The sequence below is a fragment of the Numenius arquata genome, chromosome 10 (genome assembly GCF_964106895.1).
Source record: "Numenius arquata chromosome 10, bNumArq3.hap1.1, whole genome shotgun sequence".
Lineage (NCBI taxonomy): Eukaryota > Metazoa > Chordata > Aves > Charadriiformes > Scolopacidae > Numenius > Numenius arquata.
In genome coordinates this window covers 34384606-34398082 of record NC_133585.1, presented here as the reverse complement: position 1 = coordinate 34398082, position 13477 = coordinate 34384606, and the positions used below count along the sequence as shown (strand labels likewise).

General features: G+C 37.0%; 1 protein-coding gene across 8 annotated transcripts; it reads right to left on the bottom strand.

The window, feature by feature from the left end:
* Positions 1-2446: 2446 nt before the first annotated feature.
* On the bottom strand, positions 2447-13432 carry MFSD8 (major facilitator superfamily domain containing 8). Of its 8 annotated transcripts, none has more exons than XM_074154689.1 (12): positions 13320-13432; positions 11703-11788; positions 10678-10721; positions 9266-9506; positions 8838-8951; positions 7292-7436; positions 6598-6653; positions 5533-5641; positions 4290-4424; positions 3809-3912; positions 3453-3712; positions 2447-2672 (listed from the first exon to the last, which is right to left on the bottom strand). In XM_074154689.1, exons 1-12 carry the CDS (start codon positions 13403-13405, stop codon positions 2457-2459), a joined length of 1596 nt encoding a protein of 531 aa, XP_074010790.1. In that variant the 5' UTR covers positions 13406-13432; the 3' UTR covers positions 2447-2456. The 8 variants fall into 8 exon arrangements, with proteins under 8 accessions (XP_074010790.1, XP_074010794.1, XP_074010796.1 ...); XM_074154693.1 differs by having other exon boundaries at positions 13414-13421; XM_074154695.1 differs by lacking the exon at positions 7292-7436 and having other exon boundaries at positions 6598-6651; positions 13414-13421.
* Positions 13433-13477: the final 45 nt, after the last annotated feature.

Below are 13477 nucleotides of genomic sequence, written 5' to 3'. Positions count from 1 at the left end.
ATAAAGAAATTAGCACTAGAAACATGAAGAAAGACATACAGGTAGCACTTAAAACTGCTCTTTCAGTTGAGAAGTGTACCTTGTATGGCGATGGAATGACTGAATGGTAAAACACCTACTATGTGTCTTTGATAAACGAAGTAGTTCGCAGAGCTCTTCTGCAGACTGGAAGGTTTTTTTGAATACACCTGTAGATGCAAAAACAAATACAACTTTCTTAGAAGAAACAATTTGGTTTAGTACTTAAATCAACTGACTTTTAAAGTAGCAAGTCAGCCTTGCTAAGATGTGGGTCAGCACTGAATGTTAAAAACTTGCATTATCAGCCACACCCATTATCTTTCCTTTTAACATAACATAATCTAGCTTGATGTGTAAGCTAAACATCCAAATAGTTGAAGAAAGCCTAAGAGGGTGACAGCAGAGGGCAGAAAGGCATAAATGCTTAGAAAGAACAACTGGGGGCTTGTAAGGAACGGTGGGGCTTCGGTGCAGTTAACATTACACCGTTGCTAACTGGAATAAAAAGGAAAACCAGAAGCCCTATCTCTGGATACAAGAACATGTTTTGTAAGAGTAAGAGGATGACAACCCAGAACAAACAAGCCACAGCTTAAATAACATAGAAACTCTTGTGGCCAAAGAATTTCAAACCTTGCTTTCTTAAGTATTATGTAATAATTATTTTAATTATTATGCACATTAGTGTGAACAGGCTACCCCTTTCTAGGGATATTCTGTGTTCTACGGGTATTCACTGCAGAACAGGACACTTGGATTATTTTAGCTGTAATTATTTAAAGGGTTAAGAATAAAACTATATTCAAGTACCCTAACACTCTCTCACTCTTAAACTGGAAGTTAGCTAGCCGGAAGAACAACAGTAATCAAAACCCTACAACATACATACTTTCAGCACAAACCTACGCAAAATCCCACCTGTGTTAGCCATTTTGAGAACTCTTGCATTTCTCATGTCTAAAGTAACACCAGTTTCTTGTGACTGAAGTAACTTTTGGTTGCTGTAACTAAGCATTTCGTGTTGCAGTCTGTTTTCACCACCAAAATACGGTATTTCTGGTACTACTTATTATGAATTAGCACATAAAAGAAATGTTTATAAAAGCGAAATCCTTTCTTATAATGTTTTCAGATTCCGTAGCAGGGAAGCCCGAGAGAAAATTTCTGTATTCCCTTCAGTCAGTATTGAAAAAATAACCTTTTAATTCAGTAGTCTTCTAGTACTTAAACAATTGATTACATAGGAATACTTAATTACATTTAATAAATTCAGTAGGCATCAAATATTAGACACATTAAGCAGCAGCTACAACTCTCATACTGGAGTTATTCCAGTTTTTTTTTTCCCCAGTAGCATTGAAACAGATAAAACAAACCCGTACAGATGAGCTTAGGCCCCGTTATGAAGGAAAATTATTACTTCACTTTTTAAAAATAAACCCTGAACATTTCAAACATTGTAAATTCCTGTTTCTCGTACCACATCATTAGAAAAAATCAGTCTGCAAATAATAGTCAACACTCAAGGAGCAGTTTCCCCCTTTTTACTTAATGTTAACAATTGTTGCTCAGCGTTCTCACCAATGACAAGAGTGTAAACTATCATGTTTAGTGTTTCCTTCTTGTAGTAAAGTTAAGAAAAGCTTTTAATTCAACGCTGTGCAGGTTACCTTTCTTGCTACAAAAAGGCATTCAGCAAAACAGTAGGAGAAAAATTGCACACATGGTTCACTGTAGTTCAAGTAACAGCCACCGAGGCTGTGATTTTCAATGGCTCTTAACCCACTTAAATACCCAAATCCCACAAAAACTGCTTGTGAAGGAGGCACCTCCCTCCCTCTACAATCCTGTCACATTTCAGTTGAAATCCTGGAGAAGATGTACCCACATGTAACAGTTTCCAAAGTGAGACATTTTGTATTAACCAGTGTTCAGAAGCTAGCAAACCGAACATTGGAAGGGTCACTTAAGTAGTCATGTTTCCATACAAAGTGCATGCGGATCAACTAATCTTGTAGTTACAAAAGAGTTACTAATCCTGATTCACAGAATCAAGATAATTATTTCTTTTACTTCTTTCTGGAAAGGATGCACATAACCTGTGACCTTCGCAGCTGCATTCAGTACACAGGTGCATCATTTACACGCTGTACACACTTCAAATGTACCATTGTATTGATCTAACTTGTTCACATCCCTTCCTCCGCTGCTCGAAAAGCCAAACACAAAAGCTCTGTTGCAGCAGGTGTAACCATGTATTAGGATACGACCAAGTTACGTGCTCCGTCAATGTGTAAGTACAGGTCTACAGTTTTCAGTATACAGCCAACAAGGTCAGTGGTTAGGTACTCCTCATTAAAAAGTAGTAATAAACTAAAGTATTAGTTCTGGTTGGTTTTACTCTTTTTTTTCTTTTTTTTTTTTTAAATAAATATTTAACAATTCTCTTCTTGCATCCTTCCATATCTGACAGAAAATGCAATTAGTCTCTTGTATACTATCTCCAGGAGTAAGAGAGAGACTACAACAACTCCGCAGATTAAGCTAAATGCCCAGCGTGGTCCCAGGTGAGTGTATATTTGGCTCACAAAAACAGGCCCAAGTATCCGTGCTCCACTTCCAGAGGCAGTTAACCATCCCATGTAGACACCCTACAGAGGATCAAAAGCTTATGTTAGTGATACAGGAATTATTTGGCTAGCCAATAATTCCCACCAATTAACCTAACCAGAAAATTCAGAAGTGTTTAAGCAATTGCTTATCTTTCTTAGCTCATGAAGACACTGAGTACTTGGTTTCCAAGAGCACTACTCAGCTTCTCTAAGCATTAATCTGAAGGCTCCACCGAGCTACATACTCTTACAGCATTCTAATAACGTGGCATTCTGGCCCAAAGCACTTAGACTCTTACAGCAAAATATAACATGAAAAAATGAGGTAAGTAGTAAAAAAGGAAGAAAATATTTGTTCAGCAGTAATACCAGCTTGCTATGTATTTCACCACTGTAAAATGTCAATAACTGGAGGTACACATATGTTGTGGTTTGGGCACAGCATTTGTAATCTTTATATAATATACTTAGCAAGAAAAACATTATTCTGTACTGATACTGCAAATACATAATTGGTTGTCACAAAAATGACTCTTCTAGGACAGTCGTGAAAGTCACAAGCTTTGGGCTTAGTTGTTCTGAAATTTTCACACTGTAAGATTTGCCATAAATTGTAGTACAAGCCTTACTTTCCAATTCCTCTAGGGACTTGCCTTGGATTTTGGAAAAGGTTAGAGTTCCTGGAAACGTCTGCCCCGCTTGAAACATGCTATAATTTGGCTAATGACAAAAGGAACTTCAGCTAGATTCCTCATTCTAATAAAGAGGGTGCAAATCCTGGAAAGCAAATGAAATAAAGTGTTTAGGCATCGTCCTTACCTGAGGCTTTGGTCCTAGAATTTTTGAGTATAAAGTGTAGGACATGACGTTACAAACTGGATAGCCCAATCCTATTAGTATGTCAGAGGTGATATACTGGGCCAGGTAGATCATTGGAGTGTTTAGGCACCAGGACTGTGTGATGGGGCAGCCCACGGGTTCCGCTGTGTGGTTGGATGGAAGCTGCAGCGCTTGCAAACTCCAGAAAGGCATTAGCATTTCAGTGGAAGTTGCTCTGGGAATGGAGTTATTCTTTATTTCTGTAAAAACAAGTTATGCATACTGTTTAAAAAAAATACAACAAAAAGCTTTCAATAAAACATTATAATGGTAGTTTAGTATGACTTGAATTATACCTTGCCACTGGATGTTCGGTAGTTTTTTCCCCCAAGGCAGTAAGATAAAGAATCCAACCAAGACAACTAGTAAGCCTCCATGGAGTATGGCACGCTCACCAGTCCTATCAAACAATGACATTACAATTAAATATATCATTTAATTAAAGTAACATTTATGAAGGTGCTAACAACACAGTCCATTAGTTTGTGGAAAAGGTGCCTGACCAAAAACTTGCAACAAAAATTGCAAAATCCCCGTAACTTAAACCCTGTTTTCTTGTGATTCAAGGGTGTAAGACAGAGAAGGAAGAGGGTACGTTAACAGAATAAAGAACCACCACAGCATCCTGCCCGTGTCAAAATTCGAAGTACTTATCATAGTAAACACAAATTCATTAACAAGTGAAAGATTTAAGTAATGAAGATTTGACCTTGCCATAAAGCTTTTCACGCTTAGCTACCATAAGTAACAAAATTCTGATAAAGTCCAAAAACTTACTTTTTAGATAGCGTTTTAACCACCATGAAAACAATAACCGATTCAATGCCAACCACACTAAGGATTATTCCATTATAAAAAACGGCTTCTTTCCTGGTCCAGGAATACATATCCATTGTCAGTGGAGTAGCTATACTAAATTGACAGAACAAAATTACATCAATTAAAAAAAAGCTTCTTCTATACAGTCATTTCCATACATATCTTGTCCCAAACATCAAACATAATGGTATAGAAGCCTTTCCTCCTGGCAGGCATATCAGAAAACACAGGCTAGGTATCCACTAATTCTGTCATACATCATTTATTAAAACTAAATCCACTAGACAAAACTCACAGCTGTATTACACCAGCCATACTCTGAAGCATCCGATAGTTAATGAAAATATGATGGAGTTAAAGCAAAGCAAGAATAACAGAGACAAAAAAAATCAGGCCCTGTGAGTATACAAATTATAAACATTTAATACCGTTTCAGTTTTAGCAACCAACCAGTCTCTAGGAACTCAATTTTCTAAAAATAATGCAATTAAGACAGAGCCATATTGTTAAAAGAAATTTCAGCTACATTAGAGCTCAAAATACTTAGAAAATAAATCTTATATCCTCAAAGAATTTGATAAATTAAAAAAGTGAGGTATACTTCAGTCTGAGGTAACATTGTTATGTTTTACTTATTTTCTTGAACATAGAAAATTTGGGAGTAACATACTTCTTTAAGTAAAAAAAAGCCAGTCATGTAAAATAGCATATTTATGAATACAATTGCACCAACTATATCAAACAACTGTTTTAATCATTACTGAAATAAGAGCTTCACTGGAGCTTTTGGAGCTAATCAGAATCACGCTAAGAAACTACACAAAATTAAAATAAAAAGTATAGAAGAAGGTACTCAACTGAGGACAGAGTTTTCTCTGAAGATTTTAGGTAGCCCAAGTTAAACTACTTTTTTTTTTTTTCAACACTTAGAAAGTTGAGGGTCTGGGTTTGCATCCATTCAAAAGCTTTTACATTAATGTTTCCTATACCACAAACTGTATGCTACATATTTTCAGTTATTACTGACCTTTAATTTATTACTCTGTATGAGTATACATCAGTTTCATTGCATATGGTTTTGGACTTCTATTTATGAAGAGTACGGTTAAGAAAATGAGTGCAACAGAAAAGCCTTTGCCTGCACACCCAGTCTAACCACATTACATGTCTAAGCATTTTGAGAGAAAATAGACAAACTTACGTTTCAAAGACAGCAAACACAAACAAGATGACAAAGAAAAGAACATTGATTGCTACCACAGCAACATGGTCAATGTTTCCTTCTGCATCCTGATCCAGACCACCACTTTCTGCAACAAAAGAAAAGAATAATCTAAACTGCAAAACTGAGCTTTTTTTTACACCACCAGAAATCAGAGAGTAATGATTTCCTTACTCTGTTAAGTATTTGACGTGCAGGTTGGTGGGTGACTAGGCAGTTATATTTTGACGATCTAAGAATAATCTTTTAAAATCAAAACGGAATTGTTGAAACTGCAATTTGTCTGACAACGAGGGAAATTTATTTCCAAATTGGTTATACAATCTGTTGTCCCACTGTAATGCTGGGACTGACAAATCCTAAGTGACAGTAAAATAAGCAAACTTCTTCTAACAATGGAAACCAACACACTTTCTGTTCCTCTTGCAAGGTCAAAAGTACACAGCAGAATTCTCTGCGCTACCACAGAGCCTTTGTTCCTCTAACCTGGGCACAGCGTTTTCATACATGAAACCCCCATGTGTGGTGCACACATAAAACTCCCTTTTAAAACAGAAAACTAATACAATACTGAAACCGGTGACTTCCATTGATTTAAAAAGAGGTTTAAAATGACTTTAATATACTTCTTATTTTTCAAGTGAAAGGGATACTCACAACATTTAAAAAAATTTGAACTGCGTAGAAAAAGGATATATACTGAACATAAACTGTTGCATTATATGTGGCAATTACCGTACTTTAGTCTCACCAACCAAATTTACTTATACAATGTACACCTTTTACTAAGATGCTGTATGTGAAAGCTGATATACAATATTACTCAGCATGATATAGAACAGAAAAGAAGTATGACTGCAGAGTAGAAGTGATATTTTTTTTATGTCCACATTCTGGACCAATTGTGGTAGTAGAGGTGTAGCCTATTTTCCATCTCGAGTTCTCAGTGCATCAGACTTTAGAATACTTCTAAATGCTTGTATGTAATAAGACAGTACTTCAAAATTATAATCACAGAATAAGTTTTCAAGAAAACATAGATACCTTCTTCAAAATTGATACTTTTGCATTGCCGTCCCATGTCATCCACTCGATGCTCTCTAGAAATTTAGAACTGTTTTCATTAATCGACATATTTGATCTACTATTGAGTCAAGTTTCTATTAAAATCATTCTAAATGGCATAATCCTAAATTCTAATTATTCCCAGCTCCTTTAAACATCATCTGTGTAATCTACATTTGACTGCAGTGAACACCACCACGTTCAAGAAAGAAAATATTCTAGGGGGAGAATACGACGTATCTGTGTGCATCTCTCCCCTCCCTCCACTGCCACTAACGGGATAATGAATAAAAATCCCCCCTCAAGATTCTCAAAGGAAACATGTAGACAGTGAGAACCCTACAGAAAAGCTAACCTTGCTCCTCTTTAGGAGAAAAAACACAGCCAGAAACCATCAAAATTAAAAATATATCAAGGCTAAGCTAATAATCTTAACAGTTCTAACTTTCTTCATCAGTTTACATTCTAGCCATAACATCAGTATGATTAATTTATGAGCATAATGAAAAATACATGCATAAAAGAAGGTAGAAACCCTGAAAAATAAATACCAGCTTATAGTTTTAGCACTCCAGATTTCAGGCTTACTACTCCTCCTTTTGAGCAGCTTATTATTTGTTACAAGCCACCCACTAAAACAAGGCAGAATATTTCTCTTTTTTGACTTGATTACCTAAATATGGCAAAGATGAGAATAATATTAATAACTCCTAAGAGAGCTCCAAATAAAACTGGTGCCGTATACATGTTCAGCTGAAGATGAATTAATTTCCATGTTACTCCTTCTTCTCCAATAAGTGTAAAACACGTCTGAAAAACTTAAAAAGATAAATGCATTAAGAAAATCTTAAGAATCATTAAGAAAATATTAGAACACATATAGAATGAACACGTAAAACTGGATAAGCAAAGTTGTTCTAATTGCTAAGTAAAATTTAAATATTATACCTGCCAAACCTTGCATATTTTGAGAATCCTACTCTAAACTGAGGAATACCAGTGGGATCTCAACTAGCCAGAAAACTACTTGGTTACAAACAAATACACTGTATAAATAACACCACGACACTTAAAGAACTGGAACTGAATTCTAAGTGTACCAACTGTTAATTTTCTTGGCCATGTGCAGACAGCTGATTTACTCTTTTTCTTCTTCCTTCTACATGGAAAACCTTGGTCCTGGGACTGGACTATCCTTCCTGCTAAGGGCAAGCTAGACAGAAAATAAGGTGTGGGGCTTTTTTTAATGAAAAATTAAATTGGTGCAGAGCAAAAGATTTTAAGATCAGGGCATTTGCTTACTACTGTCAGGACACAGACTGAGAGGCCCTATCAAATCTGAAAAGGGAATTATTTAAACTTGTACTCCATGAAAACTACATAAAGAATGTAGATGTTTTGTTGCTGTAGACCCTTTAATGGTCTACCAAAAGCAGTAGTAACAATCAACTGGAGAAAAAACTTTCAGCCCTAAACATTCACCTCATTATATTACCATACCCAGAGCACTTCAGCTCTACTAATTGCATAATCTTACTCTCTAGATATAGAAGACAAGAAATCAGTAGATGCTGTTTAGGACAAAATTGCTGGTCTCTCTTTACAACAGACTGCAAGTCTAACGCATCTCTCCCATGAAGCAGATAGAATATCTCAGGAGCCACAGTTAAGCCTGATCTAACAACCAACCCTTGAGCTCTTTGTTCCCTTAGCTCTCTGGAATACCTGTGCTATTATCTTAAAATTTTTGCCAATATAAATATTTTGTAATCATCACTACAGGATCAGAAAAACTGTTGGATGTTATTTTCTACAACATGTGAAGCAAGCTGAAATTTTCAGTCATTTCAGAAAGGTGGAAATGTTTGCTCGAGTACAGTAATGTTAAATTCCATCTCCATCAATAAAGCGCAATTGGTCATAGGCTATTTAGCGGTACTGGTACAAGAGAGCATCTTGGGACTTGTTTTTCCTGTAGCCAGCAATCCAAACCAGCTAGTTTTTAATGACAAACAATTAGAATTTCTTTGGACAAGAATATTTCATTTATATTGGAATACACAAGCATATATGAGTGGATCCCATTTATTCAATTTTGATACCACTGACACAACTGTGCCTTAAAACTGCCAACATACAGCTGCTGAGGATTCCTACTTCTGATGCCCAATTTCATCCTAAAAACCATTAGAGAAGTGAGGAAAGAAGATATGCTTTACCTGGTCCTAATATGAAGCCAACTGCTTGGCAGGCACTGGTATTGGCCATGGCACTTGTTCTTTCCTTAAGAGAAGTGGCACCTGCAATATACGATCGAACTACAGCCACGTTTCCTTAAGAAAAACAAAACCAAGAAAGTGTTCATGTAAAGACCAAGTTATATTCTTAAATTATCCAGTTACATTTATTTCAGTTTTTTTTTCTTATTTTGCAAGAAAATAAAACCCAGCACTCCCTGTAATATTTATACACTACTGCACAATTACACAAATTTATTATAAACTAGTATTGCCTCACTCTTTGCTTTGTTAAATAGTAAGTTATCATCCACATAATGATAAATCTGGTACCAAAATATCATGTTAACTATCTTACACAAGGCATAGAATTTAATAATTTTCAGAAATGTAAATTCTGCTGTGGTTACCTGCTCCAAATCCCACAAGAGCACGTGCAGTCAGCATGTAGTATTTGTTGTGTGAATGAGGTAAATGGACGTAGGCATAAAGACAATTAGCAGCTACTGAAATAGTAGTTGAAACAACGAGAGGTTCTCTCCTTGGCCTGTAATTGGACCACACACCGAACAGGGGAGAGGCGACCATTTGGCCAATGCTATATGAAGCTATTATCCAACCCAAGAAACTCGCATCTGCTGTCGGATCAATCTGCAGAAACAAATTAATCAGTTCTATGAGAAAACTATTATAGTATTTTATAATATCAACAAAACCATTTTAGGTTCAGTACCTGAGTAGCTAAGACTCTGCAGTGTAATTCTGAGGGTACATGGCACTATGCAATGCAGTGTCAAACCTAAGCTATCGCTAAACAAGTTAGTGTATCTGCATGGCATTGTGTGGTGTTTAATATAAATGCACCACTCTGGGTTTTAGAAGCAGTTGTTTCCACATAGCACTTTGTCTGGGGCAATAAACTTTGGCTGTCTGCAGCAATGCATCAAACCAATTAAAAGTGCTTTGCTCCTGAGACTGAAAAAGGCTCGCTTGCAGCAAACTCAAATAGTTTTCATACAGCACTGCTGATGTTATAGGTTATAGACATAACTTAAGCAGTACTGTACACAGTTTACATGCCAGGAGCCAAGGAGTCACGTAAGTCATCTCTGCACATGCCTGAATCTGTGCTGATTTACAAGACTGGTGATGCATTTTCTTTTCTTCTCCAAGAATTCAGCACCAGCCTCAATTTTAACGATACCTCCAGGACCCTACCCGGGATGTGTTCTTCCAAATTTGCATTTGAAACTGCCTCCTACAATTCTGGGAGCAGTAAAATCCTAGCACAGATTAACTTACAGTTTTAGAGACCTTTTATGCCACTTTTAACAAGAATGCAACATAGAGGGGAAAAAAACCAAACAAACTAAAAGCACTATCCAGGAACACAGGCAACTCCCTGTTAAGAACATCAAGAAGGTCTACGTGCAACAATCTGACATTTACAGAACAACTTCTACCTTCAGCTTCCTTTTTTACAAGCCTTGTAAGCCTTGTATATCATGTTTTAACACTAAAAATGAATTCAGATAAAGAAATTTCTATTGATTCACTGTTCAAGAAAACAGTGAAATTATATTGGAAAATCAAACGTTTCTGAGTTATGATGTATCTTTATCAACTAAGGAAATCAGCTGACAGATTTTACATGAAATAATGAAAGCTGTCCAAGTGGATGGCAAAATAGAAGTCTCATAACCACACACTTCCCTTTACTGCTTCTTTTCCTAAACAAAATGCCAAGTTTTGTATTACATACTTTCTGAGAAGGAGTTTCCTGTTCGTATTAATTAAAAAAAATCCAACCGTATTTACAAACCTTTTGGAGATATGGCCACACAGACATAATTACAATTGAGAAACCTGCAAAGCAGTAAAAACATAACTGAAGTTACTGATAAACACAGCAAATGAAGTATTTGCTTTAATGAAACAGTTATTACAGGTTCATTCTTCTGCCATTAAGTGTATTATAGTGTAAAACTGTGCATCAGTCTGTCACCTGAAAAAAAATAGGTACTATATGCTTTTTTTTAAGAAGTGATAATTCCTCCTAACAGAAGGAACTATATTAAAAAGAACATTTTATAGGTGTGTGTACACTAAACAAAAAGAATACTGATGCACCAAGAAAACTGCTTGGAATTCTTCCTCCCAATGGAAAGACAACAAGGTCCCCAGAGTAAAAAGAATTTCTTGATATACTGACATATTTGTACTAATTTATCAAATACACTTTAATTCATCAAATTAAAAAAAAATTAATCACTTAAGTATCCTATGATTTTCAAGATCATTTCTAGGCCCACAGAAAATCACCAGAAGTCAAAAGTCAACAGAATTCTTGTTTCCAGGGGCAGTTATTTAGGAATGAAACAGTAACTTTTTCTGCGGTTTAGCTCTCATACACATTTTGAAATAGACTACATACACTACTACAAAGATCTTACCTCTTCAGAACTCAGTATTACTTCTATTTTCATTCCCTAGAACTTTCACTTTGGATGATATAAGGGTGACCTTTGTTTTCTTTGGTTCTGAGCAATAACCTTACTCTGCTACTACCTTTTACTCCGAACTACTACAAACCAATAAAACAAAGATTTAAGTAATATGTCATTCAAACAGAGTAATATTTAACTTATCTTATTAAATGTAATTATCTGTTTGATTTGCTAGTCATATCTTCTCTTTTGAAGCATCAGAAAATGCACCTTTTTAAAGTTATGAAAGAACAGTAGCATTAAAGGAGCTAGGGAGTTGCAATCCAGAAAACCCTGCAATTTTCAAACCAAAATATATTCATTAAGCAAATAACATTGAACTCCACCTGAGTTTACTCACCTACACTACTGAGAAACATAGTAAGATACATAATCCAGATGGATCGCCACCTGCTCTTATAATGCTCTTGTGTTTCCACAACATCCCTGTTTTTGAACCAAAAGTTGAGAGAAAAAGAAATCATTACCAGGTACTCTTCTATTCGTTCCCACAGGACACTGAAAACATTTTTCACAAACCTCTCAATACAGTTGTGTAAGCTGTTATGCAGGAATGGACTTCCACACAGCAAAGCATACAAAGGATTTGTTTTAGAAGCAAGCTGATTTTTCACTGAAAAATACTAGATTGACAAATCAAAAAACTAATAGAAAAGCTATCACGTACCATTGCATTCAAATGTTACACAAAGAGATCTTTATCTAGAAAGACCTTAAATTCTGCAATCTCTTTGTATAGACAGGTTGAAGCATCACAGATACACGTAAAGGCTTCAGGTGTGTATTAAGCCATAAAACCCCAGGCATCTTCTCAGAACTGTGACTTTAAAAACCCCAAACCTGAACAACTACTGCTTAGACTAAAAGGTATGGCCAGTCTATTTTTACCCATGAGAAAATAACTATATAATGTAAAAAAATATTGTTGATGATTGTAAGCGCTGCAAACAGAATTAAAACATAAGTTATAAACTTGTGAGCAGTAAGTTCTTTTTCTAAAATTCAAAAGCACCTTCTGAGACCCACGCACTTTTTCAGAAACAAGAACATTTCAGGGTTCCTCACTTCTTTTGAAGTATTCTAAACAAAATAATCTCTGTCCAAAAGATGCAGACCTGGGTTATATATGCCTGAACGTAGTTTACAAACATTGTTTATGTAGGTTCATACATAGGCTTAGGCACACACACAATTTTAAAGTAAATATAGCTATTCCACAGCATGATTTATATATTTATTTCTTCAGAAATGTTCACACCATTGAAGTGTCTTGGTTCAACAAAACTTTAACCACATAAATGTTGTTTTTAAGTATACTTTGTAATCTTATTGCCCATCGTGCATAGGAAAAAGCCAGTCAAGCTCTTGTATATGCTACGTGCATGCTATGTTTGGTTACTTTCAAGATTTGAGTTAAAGCAAGCAGTACGCTTCAAGTATGCGAACATCTCAGCTAAGAGGGCAGCAACAGCCACCCCTACACATTCAAGATACTGTTGTCTTCCTAACAGAAGGAAGAAAACAAGTGAGTAAGAGTGCTACTAAATACCTAGACTTCAGCACCATGATAATGGAATTTTATGCCTTTTATAAAGTTCCCGAGCTAGGGTGTTTGGGTTTTTTTTGGCACAAGGATCCAGCCTCTGCCAGCTCCGGAAGGCCACTGGCGCGGCCGGGAAATACGGCCGCATCTGTCACCCCTCCGCCGGCTCCCCACCCGGGCAATTTCCCTCAGGTTTGCGCTTCCCTCGCGGGGTAGAGCACCCACGAAGGTGGGATGAGGGACTCGTCGCCCACGGGTCCCACCTTCCAGCAACTCACGGGGGTATCGCCTCAACCGCTCTCCCCCTTAGCTGTGAGGAACGGGAGGCGGCCGTTGGCGCAGCTCCCCCCGGCCCGCGGCGCAAGAAATCGCCTCAGACAGGATGGAGGGGGCGGGACAGAACTAAGCGCCTACCTGCTCTCCTCCTCCACCTCTCCGGCACTCAGCAAGGGCTCCTGCCCCTCAGCAGCCACCTCCGGACTGCAGACCGCGGCCGCCATACCTCAGCCACTCCCGAGCACCGTCGTGCCGGGATCCACCTCCGATCCCGGGATCCACCCCCGATCCCGGGC

Coding starts and splice junctions, on each gene's coding strand:
- MFSD8 (XM_074154689.1), bottom strand. CDS start 13,405: ATGGCGGCCGCGGTCTGCAGTCCGGAGGTGGCTGCTGAGGGGCAGGAG. Junction 11,789..13,319: donor GAGGTGGAGGAGGAGAGCAG/GTAGGCGCTTAG, acceptor GTTCAAAAACAG/GGATGTTGTGGAAACACAAG. Junction 4,425..5,532: donor GTGTTTGCTGTCTTTGAAAC/GTAAGTTTGTCT, acceptor CTGTCAATTTAG/TATAGCTACTCCACTGACAA.